General features: G+C 48.5%; 2 protein-coding genes across 2 annotated transcripts; both read right to left on the bottom strand.

Annotated features, from left to right (window-relative positions):
* Nucleotides 1-15,724: 15,724 nt before the first annotated feature.
* On the bottom strand, nucleotides 15,725-17,405 carry LOC149520844 (uncharacterized protein F54H12.2-like). The gene is made up of 2 exons (XM_089775085.1): nucleotides 17,228-17,405; nucleotides 15,725-17,016 (listed from the first exon to the last, which is right to left on the bottom strand). The coding sequence occupies exons 1-2, from the start codon at nucleotides 17,403-17,405 to the stop codon at nucleotides 15,725-15,727; spliced, it is 1,470 nt and encodes a 489-aa protein (XP_089631211.1).
* A 1,548-nt stretch (nucleotides 17,406-18,953) lies between these two features.
* Nucleotides 18,954-20,826, bottom strand: LOC149520843 (uncharacterized). The gene is made up of 3 exons (XM_089775087.1): nucleotides 20,586-20,826; nucleotides 20,102-20,506; nucleotides 18,954-20,021 (listed from the first exon to the last, which is right to left on the bottom strand). The coding sequence occupies exons 1-2, from the start codon at nucleotides 20,787-20,789 to the stop codon at nucleotides 20,177-20,179; spliced, it is 534 nt and encodes a 177-aa protein (XP_089631213.1). The 5' UTR covers nucleotides 20,790-20,826; the 3' UTR covers nucleotides 18,954-20,021; nucleotides 20,102-20,176.
* Nucleotides 20,827-22,307: the final 1,481 nt, after the last annotated feature.

The raw sequence follows: 22,307 nt of genomic DNA, 5'->3' as shown, positions 1-22,307 counted from the left end.
TATATACATGGATTTTCTAAAGCTACACCAAACTGTAAGGTCTAAGGTTTTAAACTGTAACTTATTATGATCCTTGTCAATCTTTGCAGTCTGTGTAACTCTCAAACTTACTGTAAACTGCAACTTTGTAATCTTTGTAACATGCAGCCACCTTGCTTGTAACTTTCCCTAAGCTTCATTCTCCCCTGAGTGAATGGAGAGAGAGAGTGAGTGTGTTTGAAGCAGGCGTGGAACAATGGAGCACATTTCAATGAGTCATCACAGTATGGGCATGCTCCCTGCTGGAGAAAGGGAAGTCTGGGCATGCTCCCTGATGACAAGGGGAATGAGTCACAGGGGCCATTCAGACACTATATAAAGAGAAGGAGCACATGTGCGACTCTCTCTTTTTCCTTCCACTGATCCTGAGAAGCTCCTCTCCAGTGTCCCTCCTGACCAGCTTCCCCAGCCATGATGAGCAGACAAACCCTCCAAGATTCACATGCCTTGGCTCCTTCTGCAACCCATATGTCTGTGTAAGTGTGTGTGTGCCTGAAGGCAGGAATGAATGGAGGTGTGTGTGTGTGTGTGTGTGTGTGTGTGTGTGTGTGTGTGAGAGAGAGAGAGTTAGAGTTATATCTTCTTTAGCTTAAACCTTTGGTGGCTGCTTTCTCCTCTTTAGTTTTATCTAGTGGAAAATAAACCCATACTAGTGTAACCCTGGGTGGTCTCCAGTGAGAATATTTTTGGGGTAACACCCTCCATGATTTTTCCAGGGACTGAGGTAAGACTGACCGGCCTATAGTTCCCTGGATCGTCCTTCTTCCCTTTCTTAAGGATAGGCACTACATTTGCCTTTTCCCAGTCATCCGGGATCTCTCCTGATCTCCACGACTTTTCAAAGATAATAGCCAAAGGCTCCTCAGTGACATTTGACAACTCCCTCAGTGCCCTCGGATGCATTAAGTCCAGACCAATGGATTTATGTACGTTTAGCTTTTCTAAATAGTTCCTAACCTGTTCTTTCCCCACATTGCATCACTTAGCTCATTAGTCTGGGAACTGACCTTATCCGTAAAGACAGAGGCAAAGAAAGCATTGAGTACTTCAGCTTTCCCCACATCATCTGCCACTAGGTTACCTCCTTCATCCAGTAGGGGCCCCACACCCTTTCTGATCACCTTCTTCTTGTTAACATGCCTGTAGAAACCTTTCTTGTTATCCTTCACATCCTTAGCCAGTCGCAATTCCATTTGCGCTTTCGCCTCCCTGATAACCCCCCGGCATTCTCGAGCTATACATTTAAACTCCTCCCTGGTTATTTGTCCAAGTTTCCACTTTTTGTAAGCTTCCTTTTTGTGCTTAAATTCACCAAGGATTTCCCCGGTGAGCCAATCCGGTCTCCTACCATGTTTGCTTCTCTTGCTACGCATTGGAACGATTTCTTGTTGCACCTTCAGTAAGGCTTCTTTAAAATACTGCCAGCTGTCCTGGACTCCTTTCCCCTTCATGTTAACATCCCAGGGGATTCTGCCCATCAGGTCTCTGAGGGAGTCAAAATCTGCTTTTTTGAAGTTCCAGGTGTGTATTTTACTACTCTCTTCTTCCTTTGGTCAGGATCCTGAAATCTACCATCTCGTGATCACTGGGGTATTCTATATCCCAGAGTTACAGGGGCTGCTCTGGACTTTCCCTGCAATGACTGTTCACAATGGCTTGAGGCCAGGGTGGGGCTGGACACAGGAGCTAAGGATAAGAGGCCTGTCATTCCTGTGCTCTCTGTGACATCCCTGCTGGTACCCACCCAGGCAGTTTGGGAGGACAGTGGTTGATTCAAATGCAGAGGGAGCAAAGTCTGGACCTAGCGGAGGGAAAGTAGTATACTGAGATAAGGGATCTGGTGGTACCCACTGGGGGGAGTGGGAGAGAGACAGAATGGCTGGGAAAGGAGACTGGGGCAGGGAGCTGGTGAGGAAAATGAGATGGGGATTGGGATTGGCTGAAAAAGGAGACCAGGAGCTTGTTGGGTGGGACTTGCATTGCAGAGGGAGGGGAAACTGATCTGTGAAAAAGCAACTGATACTGGGCAAAGAGACTGGGACAAACAGCCTGGGATGGAAGTGACTAGAAGGACCTGGAAAGACAGTGGATGGAAAAATCCAGGGTGGGAAACTAGGATTAGGAACTAGGTGGGAGACTAGTCCTGCCATGAGTGGAAGGGACTAACTTCACCTCTTGAGGTTTCTTCCAGTTTTATGATTCTAGGATTGGAAGAGAGACACATAGGATGAGGAACAAGAACAGAAGAACTGGAACTGATTGAGCAAAGCATCTGGGGACAAGCTGTGGGACACAAGAACTTGCTGGGCAAGGATACTGGGACTGGATGGGCCAGAGAATTGAGACTCACACAATGAACCTGGTGTGAGACTAGGACTGGCTGGACAAGGAGACTGGGACTTGGGGAGTAGAGACTGGCACTAGATAGTTGAGAAGATGGGGATAAGGACCAGAGGTGGTATAGAGATGGACTGGGACAAGTTGGAGGGGATGTGACAGATGGGAGTCAATCTTAGAATGGCCAGAGTTTGTACTCAGCAGAGCTCACTCCCTTCCAGAGCCCAAAATTAAACTCAAGATTTGAGTGTCTCAGTCCTCTGCTGTCAGCAAATATCTGTGAAACATGCTGGTAAAACATGTCTCTCATCCCCTTCTAGTGCTAGTCTCCATAGAGGATGATAACCTACTATTGCTATCAGCATAGGTGACTGGTACCAGTGGAGAAAGGGGTGCAGAAAGGGCCACCCAGCAGTACAAGGAGGGTGCACCCCATTTAGCAATTAAAATTGTGGTGGGAGCACGGGGTGGGAGTGCACCTCCCGAGTGCTACCACATGTTGCTTATGGCTGTTAGCTACTCCATTAGTTCAAGTGGCAGAGATCTGGGAGGTGGAGCTTGCTGGCAAACTATGTGGTCATGTGCTATTTTTGCTATGGGATCCAATTCACAGAATGTGTGCTGCTCTAGGGATGAATCAGGGTTGTGAAAGAAAGGAGACTGTTGTCTGTAGGACCCCTGCCTCAATTGTAGCTGAAGTTGAAAGACAGCTCTTTCAACTCTTACATGGCCATGGGATAAGAGGGAAGGTCCTTTCTTGGATTGAGAGCTGGTTAAAAGACAGGAAACAAAGGGTAGGAATAAATGGTAAATTTTCAGAATGGAGAGGGGTAACTAGTGGTGTACCCCAAGGGTCAGTCCTGGGACCAATCCTTTTCAACTTATTCATAAATGATCTGGAGAAAGGGGTAAGCAGTGAGGTGGTAAAGTTTGCAGATGATACCAAACTGTTTGGGATAGTCAAAACAGAAGCAGACTGTGAGGGACTCTAAATTTCATTTGCCATTTTGTTACCCAATCACTCAGTTTGGTGAGATCTTTTTAATGTGGATAAGTGTAAAGTAAAGCACATCAGGAAAAATAACCCCAACTATACGTACAGTATGATGGGGGCTAATTTGGCTACGACAAATCAAGAAAGAGATCTTGGAGTTATCGTGGACAGTTCTCTGAAAACGTCCACACAGTGTGCAGCGGCGGTCAAAAAGGCAAATAGGATGCTAGGAATTATTAGGAAAGGGATAGAAAATAAGACCCAGAATATCTTACTGCCCCTGTATAAAACCATGGTACGCCCACATCTTGAATACTGTGTACAGATGTGGTCTCCTCACCTCAAAAAAGATATTTTGGCCTTGGATAGGGTTCAGAAAAGGGCAACTAAAATGATTAGGGGTTTGGAACGGGTCCCATATGAGGAGAGGTTAAAGCAACTGGGACTTTTCAGTTCAGAAAAGAGGAGACTGAGGGGGGATATGATAGAGGTCTATAAAATCATGAGTGGTGTGGGGCCGATAAAGAAAAGTTATTTATTAGTTCCCTAAATAGAAGAACTAGAGGACACCAAATGAAATTAATGGGGAGCAGGTTTAAAACTAATAAAAGAAAGTTCTTCTTCACACAGCGTGTAGTCAACCTGTGGAACTCCTTGCCAGAGGAGGCTGTGAAGGCTAGGACTATAACAGAGTTTAAAGAGAAGCTAGATAATTTCATGGAGGTTATGTCCATAAAAGGCTATTAGCCAGGGGATAAAATGGTGTCCTTGGCCTCTGTTTGTCAGAGGCTGGAGAGGGATGGCATGAGACAAATCGCTTGATCATTGTCTTCGGTCCACCCTCTCTGGGGCACCTGGTGTTGGCCACTGTCGGCAGACAGGACACTGGGCTAGATGGACCTTTGGTCTGACCCAGTACGGCCATTCTTACGTTCTTATGTTCTTATGACAGGTAGTAAAGGAGGCAGGGGATTGCAAGAAGAGAAAGGATGATCTCAGGTTAGGGTGCATGAATGCTGCTCCGGATAAATTAATTCTGTCCCTGTCTCTATCACAGAGACCCTATCTGATGCTGAGTGAGTCAATTAAACAATCCTCTTCACAGGTGGTCACTCACTAATTGTGTGTTCCTCACTTTCTGGGGCATGACTTGAGACCCTGGTGTTGAAGTGCAGAATTGCTACACTTTGAACATATAAAGTGCTATATAAAACCAGGTCCTAGGCATTTCAAATTGGGCACCCAAAAATCAGTGAGCATCTCTCTGCCTCCACTCCTGATCTGAAAACTGGAGATAAAACAAACTCTTCACCTTGCGGGGGTGTTTTGAAGAAAGATAAATGTTTGTGAAGCACTCAGATATTGAATACCATAGACTCCCTGAGAAAATCAGCAATCCTGTCTTCAAAGCTAGATGTGAATGGTGTGCCGTAGCTAAGGCCAAAGGACACATAATAGACAATTAATATGAAACAAAATATTGAATAGCTGCTCATAATTGAGCACCATCCATCCTGTTCACTGAGAGAGGCAGGGGCCCAATGAAAAACTAGTGTATGATCATGCAATTAGAGACTGTCCAATAATGCATACACACATGGAAAGCCACATTAAATTGTTGCATTTCCTAACCTCTGAGTGCTTGACTCCATTAAATTTGCATTATTCTTTTAATAGAAGTTTTGTATGTAATATAGATATAGCCTTACAACACACATTTAGAACATATCCAGTGACACACGACACATATGAATGCATGTTGTTCTAATGTATGCTTGTGCATTGTCCTCTGCACATCTGTGTATGAACAACTAGGGCTGTTCTTTCCTAGTGCTATACTTTAAGGCTGTGTCTAGACTGGCAAGTTTTTCCGTAAAATCAGCCGCTTTTCCGGAAAAACTTGCCAGCTGTCTACACTGGCCACTTGAATTTCCGGAAAAGCACTGACAATCTCATGTAAGATTGTCAGTGCTTTTGCGGAAATACTATGCTGCTCCCATTCGGGCAAAAGTCTTTTTCCGAAAGAATTTTGCGCAAAAGGGCCAGTGTAGACAGCACAGTACTGTTTTCCGCAAAAAAGCCCCGATCGCAAAAATGGCGATCGGGGCTTTTTTGCGGAAAAGCACGTCTAGATTGGCCATGGACGCTTTTCCGCAAAAAGTGCTTTTGCGGAAAAGCGTCCTGCCAATCTAGACGCGCTTTTCCGGAAATGCTTTTAACGGAAAACTTTTCCGTTAAAAGCATTTTCGGAAAATCATGCCAGTGTAGACGTAGCCTAAAGGATCTGGGCTGTAAAGTATGTTAAATAACTTACAAATGATAAGCATAAAACTGGATATCCTGAGGGGGGAAAGTCAATATAAAGCCTGGGTCCAGCTAGGAGGGCAGTAGGTTGTAAAAGTTAATGAGAATAATTGTTGAGAATTCTTGCTTTGGAAAGAACCCTCATGAGGGCAGAACTTTAATTATTTCTGTCTATTAGGGTTCATTTCCTGGTCCTGACCAGAAAACTAGTACCTAATAAATATGGGCAAGTAACACAATGATTTAAGCTGCAGCAAAATAGCCCTTAACTGCAGGGGAAGTTTAATATTTTGGAATCAACCTGATTGCATGCATCCATTGTGTAAATGGTAAGGAAATGAAATAAGCATGTGCCCTATTTTAAGGGGTAAATATTTCAGGGCACTGAAAACCTTACAAAAACTTTCTTCGTGGTTTCACCCTCACTTGATGAGGAGAAATCCAGTTTGTTTAAATATGTTTTCAGGATGTCTAAAATATCAGGGGAAGTAAACACAACTCCAACAGGGAGATTGCAGTGGCGCTAGTGAAATAAATCCACAGATCTGAAATCATTGGGGGTCTTTCAACAGCATATATATGCACACTGACTCAGCTATGCATATAGATGAACAGCAAAAAGAATTAAGGTTCACTAAAAGCCCTTTACAACTAATACTGGAATTAATTTGCAACATAATTCTGGAAATGTGTGTGTATGGGAGTGGATGTGATATGTAGATGCGCATGTATAATGGTGTGTCTTGTAGATATATAAAAACTAGGCAAATGTGTGGGACTCTGAACAAATACTTATGTTGACAATAAACATGCTTACCATTGTGCTATGAAAATATATTTTGGACAATCTGCATCTCATCCACAAGAGAAATCAATCCCTGCTGTTAATGAAATATACCTACATTTTCACACAGCCTTTCCTTTCCAGAGTAATGTGAACTCTGTTAAACTATTCCACTCATCAGTCACACAGAGGGCACTAAAATATCAGCTAGTGCAGGGTTTTGGAAAACTGGCTCTTACTGAAGTTGGGCAGTCAGCAAACTTTTCTTTTTGCACAAAAACAGATTGGCAGAAAATATGCAAATGAGATCGCGACTCATGCAAATGAGTCCCTCATTAGCATATTTTTTGCCGAGAAAACTCGTAGTCTAGACATAGCCTGATCACATGGGTTTCTCGTGCAGAAATGCAAAACGAGGCATTCAGGCTACATCTACACTACATGCTTCTTGCACAAGAAGCCTTTTGCGCAAGAGTTTTTGCACAAGAGCATGTCCACACCTCAAAGCATGGATGCTCTTGCACAAGAAAGCTCTGATGGCCATTCACAGAAACCCCTCTGAAGCATCCACACTTGCCTTTTTGTGCAAGAACTCTTGTGCAAAAGGGAGTTATGCCTCGTAAAAGGAGGTTTACCTACGGCGTTAAAAGCCCGCTGTTCTGCCGTTTTACTCTTGATTTCCTTGCGCAAAAGTGCATTTGAGGTGTGGACGCTCCACGGGTTTTTGTGCAAAAACCTTTCAGTGTAGATGTAGTCCAAAAGCCCTGAAACGAGCTATTGAGGCCCAACTACCTTGCTTACTTGAAGAGTTTTTCAGCAAGGAACCAGTCTTAACACAGAAGGACCCAACGTAGCCAGCCTGGCTTATAAAAGAGACAATTGTAAGAGATACCACTGGGGCTCCCTGCTCCTACACCAGATTACAAGGGGTGTGGAGAAGAGATAAAACCAATGTCCTCAGTTGTTCATCTCTGAGCAAACCATCCAGTTCTAAAGCTTCAGGGGGTAGCCGAGTTAGTCTGTAACTGGAAAAACTTAAAAAAACAACAAATAGTCTAGTAGCACCTTAAAGACTAACAAAACATGTAGATGGTATCATAAGCTTTCATGGGCACAGCCCACTTCTTCAGATGACCGGAGTGTTGGAAGTCCAGTTCAACTGACTCTTCCTCCCAGCCTCACTTGGCTTGCGTGAAATTCCATCTTTACACAGTATTTCTGAAATGCCAGGGCAAACACGCTTAGCTTCTGGTGTGGAAAGTAAGAAGGGGTCTCTGTGTGATTCTGGGGGAGAAAAGCAGCTGTGTGTGTGGTTGGGGGGAGCAGAGGGAAATACTGCATCTGTTAATGACAAATTGGCTAAGAGTAGTAAATACCTCGATACCTTTCGTCACCATGCAATTTTGACAGGTGCTCCGCCCCCTGACGTCACCTACACCCGCCCTCCCCATGACGTCAGGGTGACGTCAGGGCCTGACATCACCTCCGCCCGCCCGCCCCCTGATGACGTCACCTCCGCCCGCCCGCCCCCTGACATCACCAAGCGCCGCCCCCCCATTGATGAGATTACCTATCCCCGCCCTTTATACAGAGCAGGGTTTCAAGATGGCGGGGCCGTCATTTTTCCGGGGTTCGGGGGACCTCCTGTGAAAAGAAAAGAAAAGAAAAGAAAAGGGAGCTCTCGGGCGGCCCGTCTCGACCCGCGGGGGCTGAAAGAGGGAATGGCCGGAGGGCGGCCGGAGAGGCCTAGCCATCTGTTAGGCGGAGCCAATAGAACTTTATCTCCGCCCTCGAGGCCGGACCAATAGAAGTTAGAGGGTGTTTTTTATTTTGTTTTTTATTTTATTTTATTGTGTTTTTTATTTTGTATAAAAGCGGGTTAGTTTTAAAACCAAACGACACGGACCTACGGGCGGGCCCCAAAACAGATCTATGGCCGGCCTAAAGGATTTTGCAGACGTTAAGGAAACCGAGCGCTTTTGGGGCGCCCTGAAGGCTACACCGCTGGCTCAAATAAACATTCCTATAGACAGAGTGTCGAAAATGTGGGGCGGTTTGACGCCCGTGAAAAAGAAGAAGAGCTGCGCGGAGGAAAACCCTAGGACATCTACGGCGGACGAAGAGCCGAAAACAGCGGTAAGCGGCTCGGCGGGGGGGTTTTGTAGCAAAAGGCGGACAAAAGCGGTCGCGCGATACTAATGTTATATTTTTATAGGTTAGCGCTCCAAAAGCAGAGAGCACGCGCGAGGCGATGATCCCCGAGGAAGAAGAAGACGCCGTGTACGAGGACATGGCCCCCGAAACACGGACCGCTGTAAAAGAAGGAGAAAGCGCAGACACGGCAACGGGTCCCGAGGAAACAGAAAAAGTATACAGGGCCGTGGGTCCCGAGCCAGAGGCCGGAGCGAGCGATAAGGAAAATCACCCGCCGCCGCCGCCGTCCGAGGGGCCGATAAACTCCCCGGATTCGGGGGCAGAGGCAGAAGAGCGAGAGATGGTAAAAGCAAAATTTATTTTATTAAAAAGAAATAAAATACGGCTCTAAACAACAAAAGTTAAATCTCGTGTTTAATAACAGGAAGCCGACGCGGGGTATGACACGGACGACGGGGTGATTGAGGTAAAAGGCTTTATTTTTACGGTAAAACGGGGCTCGCAAAAAAAAAAAGATGTAATTTTTGGTGTGTTTGTTTGTAACAGCTGACCTCTTCAGAGGATGACGAGAGCGGGGCTCGGACGGGGGTAGCCGTGATATGCACTTGCTGCTTTTGCGTGAGCACAGAGGAGAAAAAAAAAAGCCACGAAGAAAACAGCCAGGACGAGAGAGAGCTGGTTATGGACGATATTGTTAAAGCCGTGATAGTAAAAGTGTTTTACCATTGTTTGAAAAAGGTGATGTTTGAAACCTGCGCGCCGTGTGCGGAAAAATACCCCGAGCCGTTTAATTTTAACATTTTGTTTTGGAACCGCTCAGAGGAGTTTTACCAACTTAGACGTATCGCTACTAAGTTGGATGTCGCGCGGGTTTTGTACATTATTATGGCCGAAGGGCACAAATGGGATAAGCTAAACGTAACCTCCGAAACGGTAGCACACGTTATTAAAACGCTCAGGGAGGTAGCCGAGAGCGCAGACCCCACGACCTATTTGATAAACCTGTCAAAAAAGGTGATGATAAAGGCGGGCCGCTCGGCACGCAGAAGGATCGGCAAAATTAACCCCGACACTTTTTACGCGTCGCGTCGCGGGGTTGAGGGGGTTCAAAAAAAAGTTGTGTTTTGATTAAAGCGTTATGTGTAGGCCGAAGGCTTATGTATTTAATAAAGCAAAAGAAAAATGTTGTATTCACGAGAAACATCCCGACGCCCGTGTGCTTATTAAAGCGAGCGGAGGGGCGGTGCGGGGGTTTAGACATGGCCGCCGGGCTAAAAGCGGTGTATTATTCTCCCGGGGAAGCCGGTAGTTTTGGGGGCGTGACGCCCCTATATCAAGCCGCTAAAAGGCGGCACGCGGCTTTAAGTAAAAAACAGGTCGCCGACTGGCTCGCGGACCAAGATGCTTACGCTTTACACAAGCCGGCAAGAATTAAGTTTAAAAGAAATAAAACCGTGGTGTCCGACGTGGACGCGCAATGGCAAGCGGATTTGGTCAACATGACGCCCTACGCCGGTCACAACGACGGCCGTAAATATATTTTAACGGCGATAGACATTTTGTCTAAGCACGCCTGGGCGGCGGCGCTAAAAAACAAAACGGGGCCCGAAGTAGCTAAGGCCGCGTGCCTCAAAAATTACACACAGATAGAGGAAAAGAGTTTTTAAACCGGGCTTTAAAAACTTTACTAAAACAACACGGCGTGCGCCACTTTGTTACCAATAACGAGGTGAAGGCCGGGGTGGTGGAGAGGTTTAACAGGACCCTGAAATCCAAGATGTGGAGGTATTTTACCGCCCGTAACACCTTTCGGTACGTTAACGTGTTGCAGGCCTTTCTAGACGGGTACAACGGGAGTTATCACAGGACCATAAAAAGACGCCCCGTCGACGTGACGCCCGCTAACGCTCTGAGCGTCTGGAAAACAATTTACGGGGATAGTTTTAAAATAAAAACGGCGCCGCCCCTTTTTAAAAAAGGAGATCACGTGAGAATTTCTAAAACAAAGGGGGTGTTTGAAAAGGGCTACGAGCAGACCTTTACGGATGAAATATTTATCGTCACCGACGTCGTATCGCGGGGGCCGAGACCGGCGTACGCGTTAAAAGATTACGGAGAAGAAAAAGTCAGGGGGTCTTTTTATTCCGAAGAATTACAAAAAGTTAACCCTAATCAGGACCGCGTGTATAGGATAGAAAAAATTTTAGCCAAAAAAGGGCGGGGTAAAAACCAGCTTCTTTTAGTAAAATGGAAAGGGTGGCCTGATAAATTTAACAGCTGGGTAAAAGCGGCTCACGCGCTAGACCTTTAAGACGGTTGGGGAAAAAAGATGGCCGAAGGGGGCATTTACGTCACCTTACCCAGCAACGCCTCCGCCGCGGTTTTTCCTCGGAACACCAGCTCCAATTTTACCGTACAGCTGGCCAAGCCTTTAAATTTGAACGGCCGCTGGGAAGTCGCCTTATCCGAAATTCATTATTGTCATTCGTGGACTACCCTGTCTCACGAGACCCTGTTTACGATAGCCTCGGAAAAAGAAATTCACCGTCTTACAATGCAGCCCGGTTATTATTCCTCCGTTCAGCATTTAGTAGAGGGCATGAACGAATCCATCAAGAAGCAGGCCGAGAACCAAACCGCGTGTCTCGTTTACGACCCGGTGACCAGGCGGGTTTGGTTAAAAACCGCCGGGGGCGCGGCTTATTTTTCCGCCGAGGGGGAGCTGGCGGCGCTCTTGGGCGTGATACCGAGCAGGCCTTGCAAGGTGGCGCCGCACCCCGCCGACATTACGGGCGGGTTTAACTCTTTATACGTATACACGGACATCGTGGAACACCAGTTAGTGGGAGACCACTACGTGCCGCTGTTGCGGTGTGTCCCCGCCCAGGGCAGCAATAACGAATTTATTACCCTCGCCTATGACAAGCCGCATTACGTGCCCGTGAGCAAGCAACACGTCGGGACCGTGACCATCGAAATAAAAACGGATCAAAATAAAAACGTTTTATTTAGTTACGGAAAGGTGATCGTTAAACTCCACCTGCGACCCAGGAAAACGGAGGAATGAGGATCGTAAAAAACCACGGGGACCCCGCGGTGTATAGAAACTACTATAAAGCCCAGGCGGGGTATGCCCTGCCGGGGTATCACGGATTACCCGTGATGTACGGGGCCGGTTTAGGCGGAATTTTTCGCGGCCTTTTTAGGAAAGCCGTCCCCCTGCTGCGAAGAGGCTTTGAAATAATTAAGCCCCACATGAAAACCACCGCCAAAAACATAACCAAGGACGTGGTGAGCCACGTGACCGGCGCCGTCATGAACAAAATCGGGTCCCAGGAAGGTTCGGGGTTAGCGGTGGTGCGGCGCAAAAGAACCGCGACGCGCCTCCCGTTCACGGGGCCCCCCAGGCCCTTTAAAATAAAAAAGGCGTCGGGGAAACGCCGCGCCCCCAGAACTAAAACGTGCGCTAAGACGAAGAAGAGACAGAGCCCCGGGCCCCGCGGTAAAAGGGATATATTTTAAAATGTCTTTTATTCATTGCGGGTCCGAAGAATGCGCCAAATCGGAGCTGGATCTCTTTCAAATAGCCCCCACGCAAACCAGCATCGAGAACAGTTACTACGTGGAGATTCCGCCCCTGTCCGCTTTAACGGTGAACGCCCCCCTAGAATTTTTTATTTCCGGACACGGAGATCATTACTTGGATCTTAACAACACCCTGCTGCACGTGTGTTGTCGGGTGGTAAAAGCAGACGGCACGGATCTGGATGATGACGAGCGGGTGGCGCTGACAAACTACCCCATCGCCGCCCTTTTTAACCAGCTGGACGTTACGCTGGGCGATCGGCTGATCAGCCAGAGCAACAACTGTTACCCTTACAGAGCCATGATAGAGTTGATTTTGAACTACGGCCACGGCGCTCTCAAGACGCAGTTTTCCGCGGGGGGGGGGGGTTTCAGAAAGACACGATGGGGCTCCTCGAAAACACCGCCCTGGCGGGCGTGCGAAACGAGGGCTTCCAGCGCCGGGCCAAACTAACCAGCAACAGCAGAAAGCTGGATTTGCTGGGGGTTTTACACAGCGATTTGTTTTTTCAAGAAAAGCTTTTGCTAAACGGCGTGGACTTAAAAATTAAACTAACGCGTAGCAAAGACGCGTTTTGCCTCATGAGCGGAAACGCGGCGGAGAATTATAAAGTGCATATTATTTCGGCGGCCCTGTTTGTAAAACGGGTAAAAGTGACGCCGGGGGTTCGCTTGGGGCACGCGGAGGCGCTCATGACCGCCAACGCTAAGTACCCGGTAGACCGCGTGGGCCTAAAGGTGTTTAGCATACCGGCCGGCAGCCGCGTCAGCAACCAGGAAAACCTTTTTTTGGGGCAGCTGCCCAAGCAGCTCGTGATCGGGTTTGTAGAACGTACCTTTGACTTTCATGCAGGTGTGCCCGCCGGATGGCTTGTACCCGTACGTTTTAGGCCCCGCGGACACACCTGCATGAAAGTCAAAGGTATCACGCTCAACGCCGGAAACAGCAAAAACATTAATTTTGAAAGTTTAAAAGAGCTCGTCAGGGCTTACCCGGCGGGGGGCGCTCCAAAAGAGATCGTGGTACGACAGCCGGGGATAGTCAGGGTAAAAAAACACTGGCTGATAGAAACAAGAACTCTAAAAAAAACCCAAAAGGTCGTTTACGACAAAAGGGTTCTCGAGGAGGATTTCAAAACCTGGCCGTACGGGTACTAAATATAATGCAAAGCCCGCTTCGCTTCGTTCACCCCTTTTCCTGTCTGCTTTGCGGCCCTTCGAACTCTGGAAAAACCTTTTTTATAAAGCAGCTGTTAGAAAACGGGGATAAACTGCTATCGCGCATGCCTGAAAACATTGTCTGGTGCTATAGCTGCTGGCAGCCGCTGTATAAAGAGCTGCTGCAAAAATTTCCGTGGGTGACGTTTATGGAGGGGTTACCGGAAACTTTTAATGATGAACGGCTGTTTCCTAGCAATAAAGCGAATATGGTAATTATAGACGACCTGATGGAGTCTGCTTCTGAAAACGGCGAAATCGAAAAGGCCTTTACAAAATACGTACACCACAGAAACCTGAGCGTCATGTACATCGTGCAAAACATTTTTTGTCAGGGAAAAAAAAGCAGAACGATTAATTTAAATACCAAGTACATGGTTCTTTTTAAAAACCCCCGCGATAAGCTGCAAATCACAACGCTGGCCCGCCAGATGTATCCCGGTAAAATGCGATTTTTTTTGGAGGCCTTTGAGGACGCTACCAAAAGACCTTACGGGTACCTGTTGGTGGATTTAAACGCTTCAATGCCCGAAGCCTACAGGTTAAGAACCGGGCTTTTTCCCCCCGACTGGCCCTGCGTATACGTGTTTAAAAAAGCTAATAAAAAATAGACAGTTGTACCGAGGGCCCCCATTTTTACAAAAGAGCGGGGTTCCGCGCGATCATGTCCACGCGCGTGCACAGAAACCTGGCTCTGTTAAGGCTTCTCATAAAAGCCAAGCCGCGGCAAAGAAAAGCTATCCTCTGCGCGGCCTCTGACGACCTGGTGGCGGCCATCTCCGAAATAGCGCTCAACACTTTAAAGGGCAACGTCCCCCTCAAACCGCGCCAAATAAGCGTGCTAAAAAAAAACCGGCGGGCTATCAAAAAACTGAGCGATAAAAGCCTGTCACTCAAAAAGAAAAAGCTGCTTGTCAAGCAGTCGGGAGGCTTTATCGGCCCCTTGCTGAGCTTTGCTCTCCCTCTACTGTCGGGCCTGCTAACCAGCAGATAAAACCCACCCCCCACCGGCCCCGGGGCAGGAGCAAAGAATGGAGCACGCTGAAAAACTGTATCTGGTGCCTAGCCGCCAGTTGGAGCAGCTGAAAGGCGGGGAAGAAAACATCAGAACCACCGCCGCTCAGCGTTTGGATGCGGAAATGAAAGACATTCTTCAAAGAACCGGCCTCCCCGACTATGAAAAGGCAAAACTTTACGAAAGGGCTTTGCAAAGATACCTGGTGTTAAACAGGCAGGGGGAAGCGGAAAAAAATAAAATAAGTCTCTGGCTCCCCGAGCCCCCGACAGAAGCGTCGGAGGAAAAGCCTCCCCTCGAAGCCGTCGGCAGAACCGAGGACTTTGTGGTTCGGGACGTGCTGGAGGGGGTAAACCCCCGCTATAAAAAAAAAGCCGAAATGCTGCTACGTAAACTCGGCCGGCATAAAGACATCGCCTCTTGGACCGCCGACGGGGGTTTTGTGTACCGGGGGACGCCCGTGGTCGGCTCTCACATGCTCGACTTAGTGAGGGGGGTAACGGGTCCTTATTCTTTCGCTAACAAGAAAGCTGCTCCCAGCGGCTGGAAGGCTTTTATGAAAGCCTTGGCGGAGCTAAACGCCCCGACCGCCGTCGTGAGTCACGTTACCAATAAAGAATATTTAGACAGCCTTAAAGCGGGGCTAGAGTCGGGAGAGGTCTCTTCTCAGCGGCCCGCCGATAAAAAGCAGAAAATCGCTTGGTTAAAGGTGTAAAATAAAAAACTCAACCACGATTCGGTTTTATTTTAGTGCTTTATTAACGCGCCTCTTTAAACTCACGACAAGACAAGCACGTCTGAACGGGCCGAAACACGTTCGACACGGGTTTGGGACCCCGCGACGCTTTTCCTTTTAAAAACCGCATCACCATGCGCTCGTTTGCCGGTAAATCGTTAGAGTACAATTTCAAAATCTGATCAAAAGATAAGCCCCTAGCCCGCTGCTTTAAAAAATATATACAAAGATATCCGCAGGTCACGGCTAGCGGGTCCTGTAGCTGTCTCTGCTGAAACACCGTACGGCTAGCATTCCGGTTTAAGAAAGCCATGATAGATTTAGGAAAAAAACCGCTGTTTGGGGGCAAACCGTAGGAATCAAAAAACTCTCCGTCCCCCCACCCGGGTAAGTAAAGGGCCAGCCAGTGTTCCCCGGGCAAATGATGGGGGTGGGTGTTAACGATCAGCCCCGCGGGCCTTTCCACCACACGCCCCGCCGGGAGCCTATCGCTAGGAAAAACATCTAAAAACGAAGGGTCCTTCGATAAAAAGCGTATTATTTGGCCCGTGTTCATCGTTACATATAGTCAAACAGGACGTTTCTCCGGTGGTTCACTTCCAGCACGTTGTCGAACACGCCGTACACTATCATGTTAATAGTGGACTCCAGCGCCGTAGCAAACCGAATTTCCGCTCTCAGGTTGCCGGTTTTAATCAGGGAATAATGGTCGGCGCCCTCCTGATCCGGGCTCAGGTCAAAAGCGAACAGCGTGTAACCCCGGGCAAACTCTTCGCGGTCTATTATAAGCGCTAGGTCTTTTCCGTGCTTCCCCGTCGCCTGCACCAACTGCAGGTACTCCCTCACGCAGTTCCCGTTCTCAAAATCGGGCTGCAGCGGCTTAGCCGGCACCTGCTCGCCGTCCACGTATAAGGCCACAAAATTAATGTTATAATGTTTAAAGTTAAAGGGGTTTTTAACGTAACTGCCGCTAAAGGCGTCGTTATCTACAAACCCGATCACGAGCTGCTTGGGCAGCTGCCCCAAAAAAAGGTTTTCCTGGTTGCTGACGCGGCTGCCGGCCGGTATGCTAAACACCTTTAGGCCCACGCGGTCTACCGGGTACTTAGCGTTGGCGGTCATGAGCGCCTCCGCGTGCCCCAAGCGAACCCCCGGCGTCACTTTTACCCGTTTTACAAACAGGGCCGCCGAAATAATATGCACTTTATAATTCTCCGCCGCGTTTCCGCTCATGAGGCAAAACGCGTCTTTGCTACGCGTTAGTTTAATTTTTAAGTCCACGCCGTTTAGCAAAAGCTTTTCTTGAAAAAACAAATCGCTGTGTAAAACCCCCAGCAAATCCAGCTTTCTGCTGTTGCTGGTTAGTTTGGCCCGGCGCTGGAAGCCCTCGTTTCGCACGCCCGCCAGGGCGGTGTTTTCGAGGAGCCCCATCGTGTCTTTCTGAAACCCCCCCCCCCCCGCGGAAAACTGCGTCTTGAGAGCGCCGTGGCCGTAGTTCAAAATCAACTCTATCATGGCTCTGTAAGGGTAACAGTTGTTGCTCTGGCTGATCAGCCGATCGCCCAGCGTAACGTCCAGCTGGTTAAAAAGGGCGGCGATGGGGTAGTTTGTCAGCGCCACCCGCTCGTCATCATCCAGATCCGTGCCGTCTGCTTTTACCACCCGACAACACACGTGCAGCAGGGTGTTGTTAAGATCCAAGTAATGATCTCCGTGTCCGGAAATAAAAAATTCTAGGGGGGCGTTCACCGTTAAAGCGGACAGGGGCGGAATCTCCACGTAGTAACTGTTCTCGATGCTGGTTTGCGTGGGGGCTATTTGAAAGAGATCCAGCTCCGATTTGGCGCATTCTTCGGACCCGCAATGAATAAAAGACATTTTAAAATATATCCCTTTTACCGCGGGGCCCGGGGCTCTGTCTCTTCTTCGTCTTAGCGCACGTTTTAGTTCTGGGGGCGCGGCGTTTCCCCGACGCCTTTTTTATTTTAAAGGGCCTGGGGGGCCCCGTGAACGGGAGGCGCGTCGCGGTTCTTTTGCGCCGCACCACCGCTAACCCCGAACCTTCCTGGGACCCGATTTTGTTCATGACGGCGCCGGTCACGTGGCTCACCACGTCCTTGGTTATGTTTTTGGCGGTGGTTTTCATGTGGGGCTTAATTATTTCAAAGCCTCTTCGCAGCAGGGGGACGGCTTTCCTAAAAAGGCCGCGAAAAATTCCGCCTAAACCGGCCCCGTACATCACGGGTAATCCGTGATACCCCGGCAGGGCATACCCCGCCTGGGCTTTATAGTAGTTTCTATACACCGCGGGGTCCCCGTGGTTTTTTACGATCCTCATTCCTCCGTTTTCCTGGGTCGCAGGTGGAGTTTAACGATCACCTTTCCGTAACTAAATAAAACGTTTTTATTTTGATCCGTTTTTATTTCGATGGTCACGGTCCCGACGTGTTGCTTGCTCACGGGCACGTAATGCGGCTTGTCATAGGCGAGGGTAATAAATTCGTTATTGCTGCCCTGGGCGGGGACACACCGCAACAGCGGCACGTAGTGGTCTCCCACTAACTGGTGTTCCACGATGTCCGTGTATACGTATAAAGAGTTAAACCCGCCCGTAATGTCGGCGGGGTGCGGCGCCACCTTGCAAGGCCTGCTCGGTATCACGCCCAAGAGCGCCGCCAGCTCCCCCTCGGCGGAAAAATAAGCCGCGCCCCCGGCGGTTTTTAACCAAACCCGCCTGGTCACCGGGTCGTAAACGAGACACGCGGTTTGGTTCTCGGCCTGCTTCTTGATGGATTCGTTCATGCCCTCTACTAAATGCTGAACGGAGGAATAATAACCGGGCTGCATTGTAAGACGGTGAATTTCTTTTTCCGAGGCTATCGTAAACAGGGTCTCGTGAGACAGGGTAGTCCACGAATGACAATAATGAATTTCGGATAAGGCGACTTCCCAGCGGCCGTTCAAATTTAAAGGCTTGGCCAGCTGTACGGTAAAATTGGAGCTGGTGTTCCGAGGAAAAACCGCGGCGGAGGCGTTGCTGGGTAAGGTGACGTAAATGCCCCCTTCGGCCATCTTTTTTCCCCAACCGTCTTAAAGGTCTAGCGCGTGAGCCGCTTTTACCCAGCTGTTAAATTTATCAGGCCACCCTTTCCATTTTACTAAAAGAAGCTGGTTTTTACCCCGCCCTTTTTTGGCTAAAATTTTTTCTATCCTATACACGCGGTCCTGATTAGGGTTAACTTTTTGTAATTCTTCGGAATAAAAAGACCCCCTGACTTTTTCTTCTCCGTAATCTTTTAACGCGTACGCCGGTCTCGGCCCCCGCGATACGACGTCGGTGACGATAAATATTTCATCCGTAAAGGTCTGCTCGTAGCCCTTTTCAAACACCCCCTTTGTTTTAGAAATTCTCACGTGATCTCCTTTTTTAAAAAGGGGCGGCGCCGTTTTTATTTTAAAACTATCCCCGTAAATTGTTTTCCAGACGCTCAGAGCGTTAGCGGGCGTCACGTCGACGGGGCGTCTTTTTATGGTCCTGTGATAACTCCCGTTGTACCCGTCTAGAAAGGCCTGCAACACGTTAACGTACCGAAAGGTGTTACGGGCGGTAAAATACCTCCACATCTTGGATTTCAGGGTCCTGTTAAACCTCTCCACCACCCCGGCCTTCACCTCGTTATTGGTAACAAAGTGGCGCACGCCGTGTTGTTTTAGTAAAGTTTTTAAAGCCCGGTTTAAAAACTCTTTTCCTCTATCTGTGTGTAATTTTTGAGGCACGCGGCCTTAGCTACTTCGGGCCCCGTTTTGTTTTTTAGCGCCGCCGCCCAGGCGTGCTTAGACAAAATGTCTATCGCCGTTAAAATATATTTACGGCCGTCGTTGTGACCGGCGTAGGGCGTCATGTTGACCAAATCCGCTTGCCATTGCGCGTCCACGTCGGACACCACGGTTTTATTTCTTTTAAACTTAATTCTTGCCGGCTTGTGTAAAGCGTAAGCATCTTGGTCCGCGAGCCAGTCGGCGACCTGTTTTTTACTTAAAGCCGCGTGCCGCCTTTTAGCGGCTTGATATAGGGGCGTCACGCCCCCAAAACTACCGGCTTCCCCGGGAGAATAATACACCGCTTTTAGCCCGGCGGCCATGTCTAAACCCCCGCACCGCCCCTCCGCTCGCTTTAATAAGCACACGGGCGTCGGGATGTTTCTCGTGAATACAACATTTTTCTTTTGCTTTATTAAATACATAAGCCTTCGGCCTACACATAACGCTTTAATCAAAACACAACTTTTTTTTGAACCCCCTCAACCCCGCGACGCGACGCGTAAAAAGTGTCGGGGTTAATTTTGCCGATCCTTCTGCGTGCCGAGCGGCCCGCCTTTATCATCACCTTTTTTGACAGGTTTATCAAATAGGTCGTGGGGTCTGCGCTCTCGGCTACCTCCCTGAGCGTTTTAATAACGTGTGCTACCGTTTCGGAGGTTACGTTTAGCTTATCCCATTTGTGCCCTTCGGCCATAATAATGTACAAAACCCGCGCGACATCCAACTTAGTAGCGATACGTCTAAGTTGGTAAAACTCCTCTGAGCGGTTCCAAAACAAAATGTTAAAATTAAACGGCTCGGGGTATTTTTCCGCACACGGCGCGCAGGTTTCAAACATCACCTTTTTCAAACAATGGTAAAACACTTTTACTATCACGGCTTTAACAATATCGTCCATAACCAGCTCTCTCTCGTCCTGGCTGTTTTCTTCGTGGCTTTTTTTTTTCTCCTCTGTGCTCACGCAAAAGCAGCAAGTGCATATCACGGCTACCCCCGTCCGAGCCCCGCTCTCGTCATCCTCTGAAGAGGTCAGCTGTTACAAACAAACACACCAAAAATTACATCTTTTTTTTTTTGCGAGCCCCGTTTTACCGTAAAAATAAAGCCTTTTACCTCAATCACCCCGTCGTCCGTGTCATACCCCGCGTCGGCTTCCTGTTATTAAACACGAGATTTAACTTTTGTTGTTTAGAGCCGTATTTTATTTCTTTTTAATAAAATAAATTTTGCTTTTACCATCTCTCGCTCTTCTGCCTCTGCCCCCGAATCCGGGGAGTTTATCGGCCCCTCGGACGGCGGCGGCGGCGGGTGATTTTCCTTATCGCTCGCTCCGGCCTCTGGCTCGGGACCCACGGCCCTGTATACTTTTTCTGTTTCCTCGGGACCCGTTGCCGTGTCTGCGCTTTCTCCTTCTTTTACAGCGGTCCGTGTTTCGGGGGCCATGTCCTCGTACACGGCGTCTTCTTCTTCCTCGGGGATCATCGCCTCGCGCGTGCTCTCTGCTTTTGGAGCGCTAACCTATAAAAATATAACATTAGTATCGCGCGACCGCTTTTGTCCGCCTTTTGCTACAAAACCCCCCCGCCGAGCCGCTTACCGCTGTTTTCGGCTCTTCGTCCGCCGTAGATGTCCTAGGGTTTTCCTCCGCGCAGCTCTTCTTCTTTTTCACGGGCGTCAAACCGCCCCACATTTTCGACACTCTGTCTATAGGAATGTTTATTTGAGCCAGCGGTGTAGCCTTCAGGGCGCCCCAAAAGCGCTCGGTTTCCTTAACGTCTGCAAAATCCTTTAGGCCGGCCATAGATCTGTTTTGGGGCCCGCCCGTAGGTCCGTGTCGTTTGGTTTTAAAACTAACCCGCTTTTATACAAAATAAAAAACACAATAAAATAAAATAAAAAACAAAATAAAAAACACCCTCTAACTTCTATTGGTCCGGCCTCGAGGGCGGAGATAAAGTTCTATTGGCTCCGCCTAACAGATGGCTAGGCCTCTCCGGCCGCCCTCCGGCCATTCCCTCTTTCAGCCCCCGCGGGTCGAGACGGGCCGCCCGAGAGCTCCCTTTTCTTTTCTTTTCTTTTCTTTTCACAGGAGGTCCCCCGAACCCCGGAAAAATGACGGCCCCGCCATCTTGAAACCCTGCTCTGTATAAAGGGCGGGGATAGGTAATCTCATCAATGGGGGGGCGGCGCTTGGTGATGTCAGGGGGCGGGCGGGCGGAGGTGACGTCATCAGGGGGCGGGCGGGCGGAGGTGATGTCAGGCCCTGACGTCACCCTGACGTCATGGGGAGGGCGGGTGTAGGTGACGTCAGGGGGCGGAGCACCTGTCAAAATTGCATGGTGACGAAAGGTATCGAGGTATTTACTACTCTTAGCCAATTTGTCATTAACAGATGCAGTATTTCCCTCTGCTCCCCCCAACCACACACACAGCTGCTTTTCTCCCCCAGAATCACACAGAGACCCCTTCTTACTTTCCACACCAGAAGCTAAGCGTGTTTGCCCTGGCATTTCAGAAATACTGTGTAAAGATGGAATTTCACGCAAGCCAAGTGAGGCTGGGAGGAAGAGTCAGTTGAACTGGACTTCCAACACTCCGGTCATCTGAAGAAGTGGGCTGTGCCCATGAAAGCTTATGATACCATCTACATGTTTTGTTAGTCTTTAAGGTGCTACTAGACTATTTGTTGTTTTTTTAAGTTTTTCCAGTTACAGACTAACTCGGCTACCCCCTGAAGCTTTAGAACTGGATGGTTTGCTCAGAGATGAACAACTGAGGACATTGGTTTTATCTCTTCTCCACACCCCTTGTAATCTGGTGTAGGAGCAGGGAGCCCCAGTGGTATCTCTTACAATTGTCTCTTTTATAAGCCAGGCTGGCTACGTTGGGTCCTTCTGTGTTAAGACTGGTTCCTTGCTGAAAAACTCTTCAAGTAAGCAAGGTAGTTGGGCCTCAATAGCTCGTTTCAGGGCTTTTGGACTACATCTACACTGAAAGGTTTTTGCACAAAAACCCGTGGAGCGTCCACACCTCAAATGCACTTTTGCGCAAGGAAATCAAGAGTAAAACGGCAGAACAGCGGGCTTTTAACGCCGTAGGTAAACCTCCTTTTACGAGGCATAACTCCCTTTTGCACAAGAGTTCTTGCACAAAAAGGCAAGTGTGGATGCTTCAGAGGGGTTTCTGTGAATGGCCATCAGAGCTTTCTTGTGCAAGAGCATCCATGCTTTGAGGTGTGGACATGCTCTTGTGCAAAAACTCTTGCGCAAAAGGCTTCTTGTGCAAGAAGCATGTAGTGTAGATGTAGCCTGAATGCCTC

This window comes from Pelodiscus sinensis, chromosome W (genome assembly GCF_052426305.1).
Source record: "Pelodiscus sinensis isolate ZL-2025 chromosome W, ASM5242630v1, whole genome shotgun sequence".
In the NCBI taxonomy this organism is placed as follows: Eukaryota; Metazoa; Chordata; order Testudines; family Trionychidae; genus Pelodiscus; species Pelodiscus sinensis.
This window is presented reverse-complemented; position numbering and strand designations above follow the sequence as displayed.

What these genes read in the sequence shown, in the direction of transcription:
- LOC149520844 (XM_089775085.1), bottom strand. Translation starts at nt 17,405, where the DNA reads ATGTACGGGGCCGGTTTAGGCGGAATTTTTCGCGGCCTTTTTAGGAAA. An exon ending in CAAAATCGGGTCCCAGGAAG is followed by an intron (nt 17,017 to 17,227) that starts GTTCGGGGTTAG and finishes GCGGGTCCGAAG; the next exon opens with AATGCGCCAAATCGGAGCTG.
- LOC149520843 (XM_089775087.1), bottom strand. Translation starts at nt 20,789, where the DNA reads ATGGCCGGCCTAAAGGATTTTGCAGACGTTAAGGAAACCGAGCGCTTT. An exon ending in ACGAAGAGCCGAAAACAGCG is followed by an intron (nt 20,507 to 20,585) that starts GTAAGCGGCTCG and finishes ATATTTTTATAG; the next exon opens with GTTAGCGCTCCAAAAGCAGA.